General features: G+C 39.3%; 1 protein-coding gene across 6 annotated transcripts in view; it reads right to left on the reverse strand.

The window, feature by feature from the left end:
- ALMS1 (ALMS1 centrosome and basal body associated protein) overlaps nucleotides 1-13363 on the reverse strand; it is a 206604-nt gene extending 193241 nt beyond the window's left edge. For 4 of the 6 annotated variants that reach the window (XM_032873630.1, XM_032873631.1, XM_032873629.1 and 1 more), the window contains exon 1: nucleotides 12940-13362. In XM_032873630.1, the coding sequence (XP_032729521.1) occupies nucleotides 12940-13254 (315 nt within the window). In that variant the 5' untranslated portion in view covers nucleotides 13255-13362. Of the gene's footprint in view, nucleotides 1-12939 lie in introns of all 6 variants that reach the window. The other 2 variants (XM_032873632.1, XM_032873634.1) reach the window with 2 other exon arrangements.
- Between the last annotated feature and the right edge of the window lie 673 nt (nucleotides 13364-14036).

Consider the following 14036-nt stretch of genomic DNA (forward strand, 5'->3'; position numbering starts at 1 on the left):
CAAATGAAAGATATTCTATGCTCATAGATTAGAAGAACCAGTATTGTTAAAATGTCCATACTACCCAAAGCAATCTACAAATTTAATGCAATCCCTATCAAAATACCACTAACGCTTCTCATAGAAATAGAACAAATAATCCTAAAATTTGTATGGAACCACAAAAGACCCCAAATAGCCAAAGTAATCTTGAAAAAGAAAAACAAAATTGGAGGTATCATAAACCCATATTTCAAAATATACTGCAAAGCTACAATAATCATAACAGTATGGTACTGGCACCAAAAAAACAAACAAAACAAAACAAAAACAATATACAGATCAATGGAACAAAATAGAGAGCCCAGAAATAATACAATATTAATAATAAATATAAACTGATTATATGATCAGTTAATGTTTGACAAAGGAAGCAAGAATATGTAATGGGAAAAAGTCTCTTCAATAAATGGGGCTGGGAAAACTGGATAGCTACATGCTGTAAGGGCCTGGTTAGCCAGAGGGAGCCATTTGGTTGTAAACTTAGATTCACCCTGCCACTCCCAAAGGAACTTACTTGCAAAGCCCAGATACAAGGGCGGGCCAGGCCGGGTGGAGACATCCAATCAGTAGGGCACACATATATTTACTATGGCAAGTTGAAATTCAATTGGCCACTGGTATTGCCGACCTAGCATGACTGTGCAGTTTTCCCTGTGTATTGCAATCTCATTGGCCACGTGTGTATAAGCCAGGCTCAACCACCTCTATAAAAGTTAGTCTGTGAGGCTGGAAGGGTCGTCGCCTCTTTGTAAGAGACCCCCGACTGGTTGGTTTGATTCTTAATGCTTGGTGGGAAATAAAGCTTTGCTTGACGTTCACTTTGTATCAGTCTCCCTCCTTTGATTATGGACCCTAACACATCCAAAAGAATGAAACTCAACCACTTTCTTACACCTTACACAAACAGTGTATGAAACAGGGGAAGGGGATTAGAAGCATACTAATCATGATGAGCACTGAGTAATACACAGCTGTTGAATCATAATATTGTACACCTGAAACAATGTCCATCGTATTATATTGTATACATGAATATTACATTGTACACCTGAAATGAATGTAATACTGTGTGTTAATTATACTGGAATTAAAATTTTAAAATGTTTTTAAAAAACATATTAAAATAAACTACTCAATATAAACAGGAACATTTCACAATGATAACGCAGTCAACCCACCAAGAATGCATAACAATTAAAAATCCATATGCAACTAACATCAGAGCCCCCCAGTAAAAACTGAAAGGAGAAACTGGAAGAAATGGAGGGAGAAATGGACAATTCAACAATAATTAGACTTCAATACTCCATTTTCAAAGAGACAGATATTCTACGAATGATTCTTGGACATTAAAAAAACAGAGCAAGTCAAACACTTTCCTATATGCCAGCAATGAACAACTGGAATCTGAAATTTAAAAAGCAATACCATTGACATTAGCACCCCCAAATTAAAACACTCAGGTATAAATGTAACCAAATATGTACAAAATCTATATGAGGCAAACTGTAAGACTCTGATGAAAGAAATCAAAGAGGAACTAATTACCACGTACACGGTTTGGAAGACTCAATACTGTCATATGTAAATTCCTCCCAACATGATGTATAGACTCAACACAATTCCAATCACAAACACAAATCCAACATAATTTGCTTAGAATCACAAAATTCTAAGCAAATTATGTTGCGGGTATTGACAAAGTAATTTTAGAGTTCATAAGGAAGACCCAGAACAGCTCTCACAAAATTAAAGACAAAGTGGGAGACCTGATACTATCTGACTTCATGACTCAATATAAAGCTACAGCAATCAAGACAGGGTAGTATTGGCAAAAGAACACAAAAATAGATCACCACCGTAACATAACAAAGCCCATAAATAGACCCAGATAAATACAGTCAACTAATGTTTGACACAGGAACAAAAGGCAATATAATGGAGCAAAGAGAGTCTTTTTAACAAATGGTGCTGAAACAACTAGACATCCCCAAGCAAAAAAATGAATCTAGACACTACTTTGACATGCTTCACAAAATTTAACTCAGAATCAATCATAGATGTAAATGCAAACTGGGAAATTCTAAAAACTATAAAACTCGTAGATGATAATATAGAAGACTTGGGATATGATGATGAATTTTTAGGTACAATACCAAACCACAATCCTTGAAAGAAATCACACTCATTACAATTTGACAATGTCAAAAGAATGAAAAGAGAAGCCACACACTGGGAAAACAATTGGTAAAAGACATATCTCATAAAGAACTATAAACCAAAATACATAACCCTTAAAATTCAATGATACAAAAACAACCCAATTAGAAAATGGTCAATAGATGTGAACAAAAGAGAAATACATCCAGAAAACAAGAACATGAGAAGATGCTCCATATCGTATTATCATTAGGGAATTGCAAATTAAAACAATGAGATCATCACTACACACCTACTAGAATGGTCAAAATCCCAAACGCTGGCAACACCAAATGCTGCTCAGAGTACAGAGTAACAGGAACTCTCATTCATTACTGAATGATGATGGGAATGCAAAATGGTACAGTCACTTTGGAAGACAGTTTGACAGTGTCTTATGAAACTAAACATACTCTTAGCATAAATCTAGCATTTCCTTAAACCAAAGCCTAATCCAGCACAAGGCCTTAACTCTTCAATTGTATAAAGGCTGAGAGTGGTGAGGATGCTGCAGAAAAGTGAGACTAGCAGAGGTTGGCTCATGAGATTAAAGGGAAAAAGCCATCTCCATAACAAAAATGTAAGGTGAAGCAGCAAATTCTGATGCAGAAGGTGCAGCAAATTATCTAGAAAACCTAGCTAAGATAATTAATGAAGGTAGCCACACTAAACAGCAGATTTTCAATGTAGACAAAACAGCTTTATGTTGGAAAAAGATGCTGTCTAGGACCCTCATGGCTAGAAAGAAGTCAACACCTGGCTTCAAAGCTTTAAAGGACAGGCTGACTCTTGTTAGGGACTAATGCAGCTGTTGACTTCAAGTTGAAGCTGATGCTCATTTATCATTCTGAAAATCCTAGAGCCTTCAAGAATTATGCTAAATCTACTCTGCCTGGACTCTATAAGTGGAAATACAAAGCCTGGATGATAGTACATCTGTTTACAACATGGTTTAATAAATATCTGAAGCCCACTGTTGACACCTACTGCTCAGCAAAAAAAAAAATATATATATATGTATATATATGTACATATATACGTATATATGTACATATATATACGTGTATATATGTATATATATGTATATATTCCTTTCAAAACATTGCCACTCACTGACATCGCACGTGCTCAGCAAAAAAAAAATATATATATATATATACGTACATATATACGTATATGTGTACATATATATACGTGTATATATGTATATATATATGTATATATTCCTTTCAAAACATTACCACTCACTGACATCGCACGTGCTCACCCAAGACCCTTAATGAAGATCTACAGTAAGACTAACGCTGTTTTCATGCCTACTAGCACAATATCCATTCTGCAGCCCGCGGATCAAGGAATCATTTGGACCTTCAAAAGTCTTATTATTAAAGAATATCATTGACAGAGATTCCTCTGATGGATCTGAGAAAAGTAAATTGAAAACCTTCTAGAAAGGATTTATCTTTCTAGATGACATTAAGAACATTCATGATTCATGGGAAGAGGTCAAATTATCAACTTATTTAAAAGGAGTTTGAAAGAAGCTGATTCCAACCCTCATGCATGACTGTGACAGTTTAAGACCGGTGAAACAAGTAACTGCAGATGTGATGTAAATAGCGAAAGAACCAGAATTAGAAGTAGAGCCTTAAGATGTGACCAAATTGCTACAATCTCATGATAAAACTATAATGGATGAGGAGTTGATTCCTATGCACAGGAAAAGAAAATTCTTGAGATGGAATCTACTCTTTATGAAGATGCTGTGAAGACTGTTGGAATGACAACAAAGGACTTAAAATGTTACTTAACCTTGTAACGGCAAGGGTTTGAGAGGCAGTGGCAGGGTTTGAGAGGACTAACTTCGGTTTTGTAAAGAACTTCTAGTGGTTCAGTTGGTTAAACACTCAACTCTTGATTTAGGCTCAGGTCATGGTCTCAGAGTCATGAGATCGAACTCCGCACTGGGCTCTGCACTCAGCAGGCAATCTACTTGAGGTTCTCTCTCCCACTTTCCTTCTGCCCCTCCCCCCTTCTCTCTTTCCCCCTCTCCCAAAATAAATAAATAAATCTTAAAAAAAAAAAAAAGTTCTACTGTGGGTAAAATGCTTCAAATAGCATCACATGCTACAGAAAAACCATTCATGAAACCAGCAATCAATGTCACAAACTTGTCTTATTTTAAGAAATGGCCACACCCATACCAGCCTTCAGCAGCCACCACCCCTGATCAGTCAGCAGTTACCAACATCATGGCAAGATTCTCTACCACAAAGATTACAACTTGCTAGAAGTTCACATGATGGTCAGCATTTTTTTAGCAATAAAGCATTTAATTAAGGTGTACACATTGTTGGTTTAGACATAATGCTATTGCACACGTAACAGACTACATTATAATGTAAACATAACTTTTATGTGCATTCAGCAAACAAAAAATTCTTTTCACTTGCTTTATTACAATATTCACTTTATTGTAATGTTCTGGAACCAAATCTGCAATATCTCCAAGGTATGCTTGTACAGCCTGCTCAGTATTTCTGCTCAAATTTTCTGGGAATGTAAACAATGGTGTCTGTTACAAAAATAACGAAAACAGGAGTCCTGGTCCAGCATGCAACAAGTTAGGAAGTCATCATTCCCATTAACAACAACAAGGACAACAACAATAAGGCTGAACAAATTGAAAACCAACAACTCTTCTTACATCCACTAGAGAAATAAAATGAAGGGCAACCACAGTCCAAAGACTGGGGAAACAGACAAGCAGATATAGAGAATTACTGTTTACTGGAGCCAAATCCAAGGAGCAGATACCATGATGGAAACCAGTACTACAGCAGGAAAACTCTAAACTGCAATTGACAACTTGCAAGAAGCTCAGGGTAGAAAACCCTGAGATTAAAAAAAAAAAAAAAGGAATATCAGTCTTAGAGGGGCCACCACACCCATGAGTTTTATCTCTAGGATCTGTACCACATTCCTACAGATGAGAGAAAAATCTTTTGCTTCTGGCGGGGGAGGGGAAAAGTAGCCATTTTGAAATATACCTGAGCATTCTGTTCTTAGTAAAACCTGCCCTCAAAAGAAACTATTTTACCACAGCTTAACCCACTTGGGCTTTACCAGAGACTAAGAGACCTAGGGGAAGGGAAATAACCAACTCCAGCTTGCTCTGGCCTTCAACATGAGCATAAAGAAATATCCAACTCCAGCCCCCTTTTAGCCTTTCTGTCTCACTTAAGAGAAGACAATGAAAACCGCAGGGAAAATCACAGCCCAGGGGAAAGACTAACACCTAATAATAGGACTAGAGAACACTCCCCCTGCTCCCCCACCCCACCGCCACCTCCCCCCAACACACCATACTGCATCAATAGGGCTCCTGATAATAATAAGGGAATATAACTAAAAGCATATCTCAGACCTTATTTAAGAATAAATCCTTAGAGAAACCCGAACATAACAGAGAAGACAAAAACAAGGTTACCAAAGGAAATTTTAGCCCCTGGCATAAAGCTATAGCAAATAGTAAATATAATCTTACCTCTAGCCAGATAAATACAAAACTTCACACTAAAGGCCTATTTACTTCAGTTCCTTTCATATCACATTCATTTAATAAATATCTGACTTTGAACAAAAAATTAAAAGGCATACTAAAAGACAAAAACAGTTTGATGGGACAAAGCAAGCTTCAGAACCAGACTCAGATATGGCAGAAATGTTAAAATTTCAGTTTGGAAAGATAAAAAAGTTCTGGAGATGGATGATGGTGGTGGTTACACAACAAACGTGTAATGCCACTTAAAAATGGTTAAAATGGTAAATTTTATGTATATTTTGTCACAATAAAAAAAACGTCAAGAAAAAAAGAAATGAGCTATCAAACTGTAAAAAGACATGGAAGAAACTTAAATGCATATTGCTAAGTGAAAGAAGTCATTCTGAAAAGGCTACAGATTGTATGAGCCTAACTACATGATTTTCTAGAAAAGGCAAAAACTATGGAGACAGTAAAAATATCAGTGGTTACCAGGGTTTCAGGAAGGGAGACAAGCGTGAATCAGTATAGCACAGGGGATTTTTAGAGCAGTGAAACTGTCATGTATGATACTGTAATAGTGGATACATGGCATTATACATTTGTCAAAACCCATAGAATATACCAAGAGTGAACCCTAACATAAACTATGGACTTTAATTAAAAATAACATATCAGTACTGACTTACTAACTGTAACAAATGTGACAACTAGTGCAAGATGTTAATAACAGGAAAATGGGGAGGGAGAGGGGATATATGGGAATTCTGTACTTTCTGCTTAGTTTTTCTATTAAAAAAAAAAAAAAAAAAAAAAACTGCTCCCAAGAAGTCTACTTTTAAAAAAGGATAGCCACCTTGACAAAAGACCAACATGGGAAAATAAGATGTGAATGCCACCATAAACACAACAGATGTACAAATATAATAGAACAGGGGCACCTGGGTGGCTCAGTGGGTTGGGGCCTCTGCCTTCGGCTCAGGTCATGGTCCCAGGTCCTGGGATCCAGCCCCGCATCAGGTTCTCTGCTCAGCGGGGTGCCTGCTTCCTCCTCTCTCTCTGCCTGCCTCTCTGCCTGTTTGTGATCTCTCTCTGTGTCAAATAAATAAATAAAACCTTAAAAATATATATATAATAGAACATTACCCTCCAGAGCTGCAGAACACACATTCCTCTCCAGGCCCCATGGAACATTCTCCAGGACAGACCATATGTTGGGCCATAAAACAAGCTTCAAAATTTTTAAATAATTGAAAACATGGGCACCTGGGTGGCTCAGTCAGTTGGGTGTCTGCTTTCAACTCAGGTTGTGATCCCAGAGCCCTGGAATCAAGTCCCATGTCGGGCTCCCTACTCAGGGGGAAGCCTGCTCCTCCCTCCCCCACTCCTCATGCTTGTGTTCCCTCTCTCTCTGTCTGTCTCTGTCAAATAAATAAAAATCTTAAAAAAAAAAAAATGAAAAGTTTATTCTCCAAATAAAATGGAATAAAGGCAGAAATTGGTAACAAAAGCAAATTGAATAAATCCACAAATGGGTGGAAATTAAGCAACAGACTCTTAAATAACCAATGGGTCAAAAAAAAAGAACTCATAAAGAGAATTTTCAAATATTTTGAGATGAGAACAAAAATACCACATACCAAAATTATGGATTGAAGCTAAAGCAGTGCTGAGAGGGAAAGTTATAGCTACAAATGTGTACATTACAAATAGAACAAAGATCTCAATCAATAGCCTGCCCACGCACCTTTAACTAAAAAAGAAACCCAAAACCCAAAGCAAACAGAAGGAAGAAAATAAAACTAAGATAGAAATAAACGAAATAGGGACGCTTGGGTGGCTCAGTGGGTTAAGTATCTGGCTTTGGCTTAGGTCATGGTCTGCAGGATCCTGGGATCAAGTCCCATATGGGGCTCTTTTCTTAGCAGGGAACCCGCTTCTCCCTCTGCCTGCCATTCCCCCTGCTTGTGCATGCTCTCTCTCTCTCTAAATAAATAAAAATCTTAGGGAAGGAAGAAAGGAAAGAAGGAAAGAAAGAAAGAAATGAAATGAAATAGAGAATAGTGAAAAATAAATGAAACCTAAAGTTAGGTCTTTGAAATAGTCCCAAAATTAAAAATCCTTTAGCCAGACTCACCAAGAAAAAAAGACGGTACTCCCATTACTTAAAATCAGAAATTAAAGAGGCAACTTCATTACCAATCTTACAGAAATACAAATAATTATAGGGAGATACAATGAAAAACTACATGTTACAAAATTAGATAACTTGGAAGAAATGGACAAACACCTAGAAAACACAAATTACTGAAATTGATCCAAGAAGAAATAGAAAATCTGAAGAGACATATAGCAAGGAAAGAGAGTCAATTAGTAATTAAAATACTTCCCCAAAAGAAAAGCCCAGACCTAAATGGTGTAATCTAGCTAACAGTTAAAAATTATTAGTGCCAATCCTTAGCAAACAGAAAGGACACTTTTAACTCATTTTATGAAGCCAGTATTACCTGGATACTAAGCCAGACCAAAACATTACAAAAAACTACAGACTATTACCTTGGGACTACAGATGCAAAAATTCATTTAAGAAATACTAGTAAATTGTGTGTGTGTGTGTGTGTGTACATATTCCTGTACCCTTTAACATACATTTATGTACCATGATGAAGTAAAGCATGCATCCCCATAATGCATGCTTGGCTTAACAATCTAATACGCCAAATAATAAAATAATTTGACAATCTAACACCTTTTCATGATAAATATTCCATCAACTAGGGATAGAAATTTCATCAATCTGATAAGGTAAGCTATGAAAAACCAACAACTAACATCCTACTTTCAGTGAAAAAATTGGATGCTTTCCCCCTAAGGTCAGGAATAAGATAAGGATATCCATTTTTACTAAATCTATTCAACATTATACTTGAAATTCTATCCAAGGAAATTAGACAAGAAAAAAATAAAAAGCACTCAAATTGGAAAAGAAGAATCAAACTATATGTATCCACATTTGACATGGTCTTATATACAGAAAATTCTACAAACTCCACTAACAATCTATTAGGACTAATAAACGAGTTCAGCAAAATTGCAGGAGACAAAATGAATGTACAAAAACCAATTGTCCTTTTATACACTTGCAATGAACAATCCAAAAATGAAATTAAAAAATAAATTCTACTTACAATAGCACCAAAAAGAATAAAAAACTTAGAATAATTTAAGGGAAAATAAGTGTCAAACTTATACCTTGTAAAGTACAAAACAGTAATGAATGTGTCTGGAAAGATCTAAATAAATGGAAATATATCCTATGTTCATGGATCAGAAAACCCAGTGTTGCCAAGATGGCAATACTCCCAAACTGATCTATAGATTCAATGTAATTCCTATCAAAATATCAGCTGGCTTCTTTGTTGAAATTGTCAAACTGATCCTAAGATTCATAGAGAACAGCAAGGCAACTAGAATAGCCAAAAAATTTTGAGAAAGAAGAACATAGCTGGAGGACTCACACATCCTCATTTCAAAACTTACTACACAAAGCAATGGTAATCAAAAAAGTGGACCATGACATAAAGCTGGACAGATGGATAATGGAATAGAATTGAGAGTCCAGAAATAAACCCATACATCAATGGTCAACTGACCTTCAACAAGAGTGCTAAGACCATTCAACTGGAAAAAACAGATTGGTGCTGAGACAACTGAGTAGCAACATACAAAAAAAGTAGCGTACATACATACATACAACATACAAAAAAAAGTAGCAATGTACAAAAATAACTCAAAAGTAATTAAAGATCTAAAATGTAAGACCAAAAGCTATAAAACTCGTAAGAGAAAACATAGAGATAAATATGACTTCTCATTCAGCAACAGTTTCTAAGATAGGATAAGCAACAACAACAAAAAGATAAATCAGACTTCATCAAAAATAAAAACTTCTGTGCTTCAAAGAACACTATCAAGTATGTGAAAGACAACCTACAGACTGGGAGAAAATATTGCAAATCAGACACCTTATGTGGGAATTTTTAATTTACACTGTGGAAAATATGAAGACTTTATAAAGAATTCTTGTAACTCAACAGCAAATAGACAAATGACTGAAATAAAGATGAGTAAAGGACCTGAATAGACGTTTCACCAAAGAAGATATACAAATAGCCAATAAGCACAAGAAAAGATGGTCAATATCATAAGCCATCAGAGAAATGCACAGCAAAACCACAGTGAGATACCATGTCACATCCACCAGGATGGCTACAATCAAAAAGTCAGATAATTATGCAGCACCTGGGTCCCTCAGTTGGTTGAGCATCTGCCTTCGGTCCTGGGATGGGGTCCTGCAACTGGCTCTCTGCTCAGCGGGGAGTCTGCTTCTCCCTCTCCTTCTGCCCCTCCCTCCACCCCGCTGGCGTGCTCTCCCTCTCTCAAATAAATAAATAAAATCTTTAAAAAAAAAAAAAAAAAAGGCAGGGATGCCTGGGTGGCTCAGTTGGTTAAGTGTCTGCCTTCGGCTGAGGTCATGATCCCACAGTCCTGAGATGGAGTCCCATATATTATGGTCTATATGCAGATAACTTACAACTTGGAATTTCCAATTCAGACTTCTGCTCTGATCTCCAAAACCAATCTTAGAATCTTAACACTCATCTCAGCCAAACCCATCAACCCCTCCCTCCACTGTTCCCACCATGAACCTGGCCGTATCTCGATGCTTGACACAATCATTCATCCAATAATCTAACACCCAGACTCTACCTAATCCATTATCAGTACAGTAAAAATGTTTATAGAAATGTTATAAAATGTTTATAGAAATGTTATAAAAAATGTTTATAGAAACGTTATAAAAAATGTTTATAGAAAAAAATATTTTTCTTTCTTTTTTTTTTTTAAAGAACGAGAAGGAGCAGGGAGGAGGGGCAGAGGTGGGAAGAAAGAGAGAAGCAGACTCCCTGCTCAGCAAGGATTCCCCGCCCCCACCCCAAACACACACACGGGGCTCAATCCCAGAACCTAGAGATCATGACCTGGACCAAAGGCAGACGCTTAAGTGACTGAGCCACCCAGGCACCCCTACCTCCTAAATATGTCTTCAATCAGTCTACTTTTTCCTATATCCACTAACATTTTACTGTTCGAAAATATTATCATCTTTCGCCCGGCAATGCGGCAATGGCTTAATAATTAGCATCCTTGAATTACTGCCAGTTCTGACTCCATCCTGCTGTCAAAGCTGTCCTCTACTCTGCTACAAAGTCATCTTTCTGAAACACAAATCTTTTTTTTTTTTTTAAGATTTTACTTATTTATTTGACACAGAGAAACAGTGAGAGAGGGAATACAAGCAGGGGGAGTGGGAGAGGGAGAAGCAGGCTTTCCGCTGAGCAGGGAGCCTAATGTGGGGCTTGATCCCATGACCCTGGAATAATGACCTGAGGCAGACACTTAATGAATGAGCCACCCAGGTGCCCCTCTGAAACACAAATCTTACCACTGAAAATGTTTTAAACATTTTCCAAATTTAACAATTCCATTTAAACAATTCCAAAGCTCCACAGATAAAGCCTTTATCCGTATTAGCCTTTGGTTCCCTGGAAATGCCATGTTCTCTCCAACAGCACCTCTACATGTGACTTTCCTTCAACTGGGAGGGAAACTCTTCTCTGTGTCTAGTTAATTTTTGTCTTCAGATCTTAGCTCTATCAGAACTTCCTCAGGGAAGCTCTCCCCAGCTTCACTAACAAGGTCAGATCCCCTTACAGCATGCTTTCAAAGTATATTAGCACATACCAGTTTTACTTATTTATGTGGCCAACTAAATTTTGTCTGCTTTTTCTTACCTGAACACTAGAAGGGCAGAGATTTAAAAAAAAAATGTTTCGGTTCACCAAGATTCCTTTGCATCCAGCAGGACACTGTGAATGCCCATGGTGAATGCTCAATGAATTAAGCACCCAGTGGAATACTTACCAAGAAAAACAATAACTATTACTCTTTAATGATCAACCGTCTATAGGATTAAGGTCCAAAAGAACTTCCTGTGATGATGGAACTATTCTATATTTGCACTGTCCAATAATGCCACTGGTCAAGTGTGGCTACTGGACACTTAAAACGTGGTTAGTACAACAAAGGCACTGAATTTTTAAATTTTATTTAATCTTAACGAAATGCGATGTCAAGAGCCACATGTGGATAGTGATGACTGTGTTGAACAGCACAGGTCTATTAAAAGTCTTTCACTGTCTTTTCACTTGTACTTTGTTGTATTTTGTTCACTCTGCACAGTTTACATCTTGTCTATGGAGCAGTCCTAGACAATAAACACTAGGCTTTTTGGTCCCCACAACGTGCCCTGCACACAAAAGAAACTTAATAAGTGTCTGATGATTTGATATTCAAACTAAATAGCAAAACTTTTTTTTTCCTCCCTGAAAAGCTAATGAATTAAATGTAGTTATTTTCAAAATTGTCTTCAGGAGCCCACCATAAAACCAGCTCTTTCTCCATTGTGTACTACCTGGTGCTTTCTAGTTTTCCAAACTGGAGCTGCAGCATAAACCTCCTACCTACGGGGCACTCCCCTTCATTGCTACAAACAAGGTTCCGGAGAAGTCAAACAGGTGAGGAGCCTCTGGAGACTAACCATGTAGTGTCCAGAAGCCACACTACTCCCTCCAAGAGAGTCCTGCCCTTCAGGCACGTTAATCTCCCGTCTTCCCAACAAGACAGCCCCAGAAGAACTACTCTCTCCCCTCGTACAAACGCTTCCCCTCCAGCAGGGCACGAGGAGCCCCAACTCCTCCCCAAAGCGTTGCTTAACCACACCCACTGGGGATAGAGACGCTCGAAACAGCTGGTGTAATTCAAAAGGCCCGGGACCCACAGAGAGGGTGAAACATGAGAGGTCTTTGACATAAACAATGGGAGACTTGAGGTAGTCAGCCAGAGCCTGCGCAGGAGTGGAGACCCAGGACGCGATACGGCCCCTACAAGACTTTACAAGCCCGCCTGTTATTTGCCCCGCACGGTGACCCGCAGCCAGCAGGAGGCAGCAAGGCAGAGAGCAGGCTGAGCGCGCAGAGACGCCAAGTCACCCGGCCTGACCGCAGTCCCCATCTCTCCCCGACCCAGCTTACCTTCTCCGGGCCGGTCCGCTGGTCCTCCGAGTAGCGGTGCCTCGGGACCGACGACGGAGGCAAAGGCCCTTCGGGATGCGCCTGCAGCCAGGCCTTGGCCTCCTCGTCTTCCTCGTCGTCGGTACTCTCCGGAGGCTGGCTCTCGTAGTTACTAAAGTCCAAGTCCAGGTACCTCCTCTCTTCTTCCTCCACCTCCTCCACCATCACCACCTCGTCCGAGTCCAGGTTTGCCCCCTCCTCCGCCTCTTCCGTCTCCTCCTCCTCCTCCTCCTCCTCCTCGAGCTCTCCCGGCCATGGTAGGTCTTCAGGCTCCATATTGGTGTCTCGCTCTAGGAGGCAGAGGAGGAGGGGGGAGAGGGGAAAGGGGAGGGAGGGGAGGGGAGGAGAGCTGACTGGCGGTTGCGGCTGCGCGCAGGCGCAAAGACCACCAAGGCCTCGCGCCCCGCCCGGCGCCGCGCGGACTGGGCGGGGCAGGGAGAGAAAGCGCGCGTTGCTAAGGACGCCCCGCGGGAGAGGGCGGGTGAGGGAGCAGAGGTGTGGCGGGGGCCGGCGGGGGAGGGGCGTCGTCCTCGTCACCCGCTGGGATCTTGCTCACGGTGCTGAAAGCTCACAATAAACCCCGACTGGGTTCCTCTCGAGGGAGGGGAGAATTTAGTCCTCGACTGCGCCAAGCCAAGACTGAATTTTGTCCATGCACCGAGAGGAGATCAGACCCTAGTACAAACCCATGATGATCAAACTTGCACACTAAATTTTTAAAGATTGAGTGCCTGCTGGGCGACAGGCCTTAATAATGGGCTCTTGAACCTAGCAGTGAAAGATGTCTGGGACAGTAGAAGGGTTAAGAACCGGACGCGTGTATCAGAAAAAAATAGAAGTTTCAAGCCTGACATTGCCCTTAAAGCGGCGTGACCGAGCCTCTCTTAAATGATGACGCCATCACAGAATGGTTGCGATAATTAAAGCAGATAACCAACGTGAAGGACTTGGTGGTAGGTATTATTCATTGATAAACTCATTAAATGCTCACAGTTCTCTGAGATGAGTATTATTACCATTTCGTATTTGAAGAAATATAATGCTCAGAAAAATAACTC

The sequence above is a fragment of the Lontra canadensis genome, unplaced genomic scaffold (genome assembly GCF_010015895.1).
Source record: "Lontra canadensis isolate GAN:19392208 unplaced genomic scaffold, GSC_riverotter_1.0 scaffold50, whole genome shotgun sequence".
NCBI classification, from domain to species: Eukaryota; Metazoa; Chordata; class Mammalia; order Carnivora; family Mustelidae; genus Lontra; species Lontra canadensis.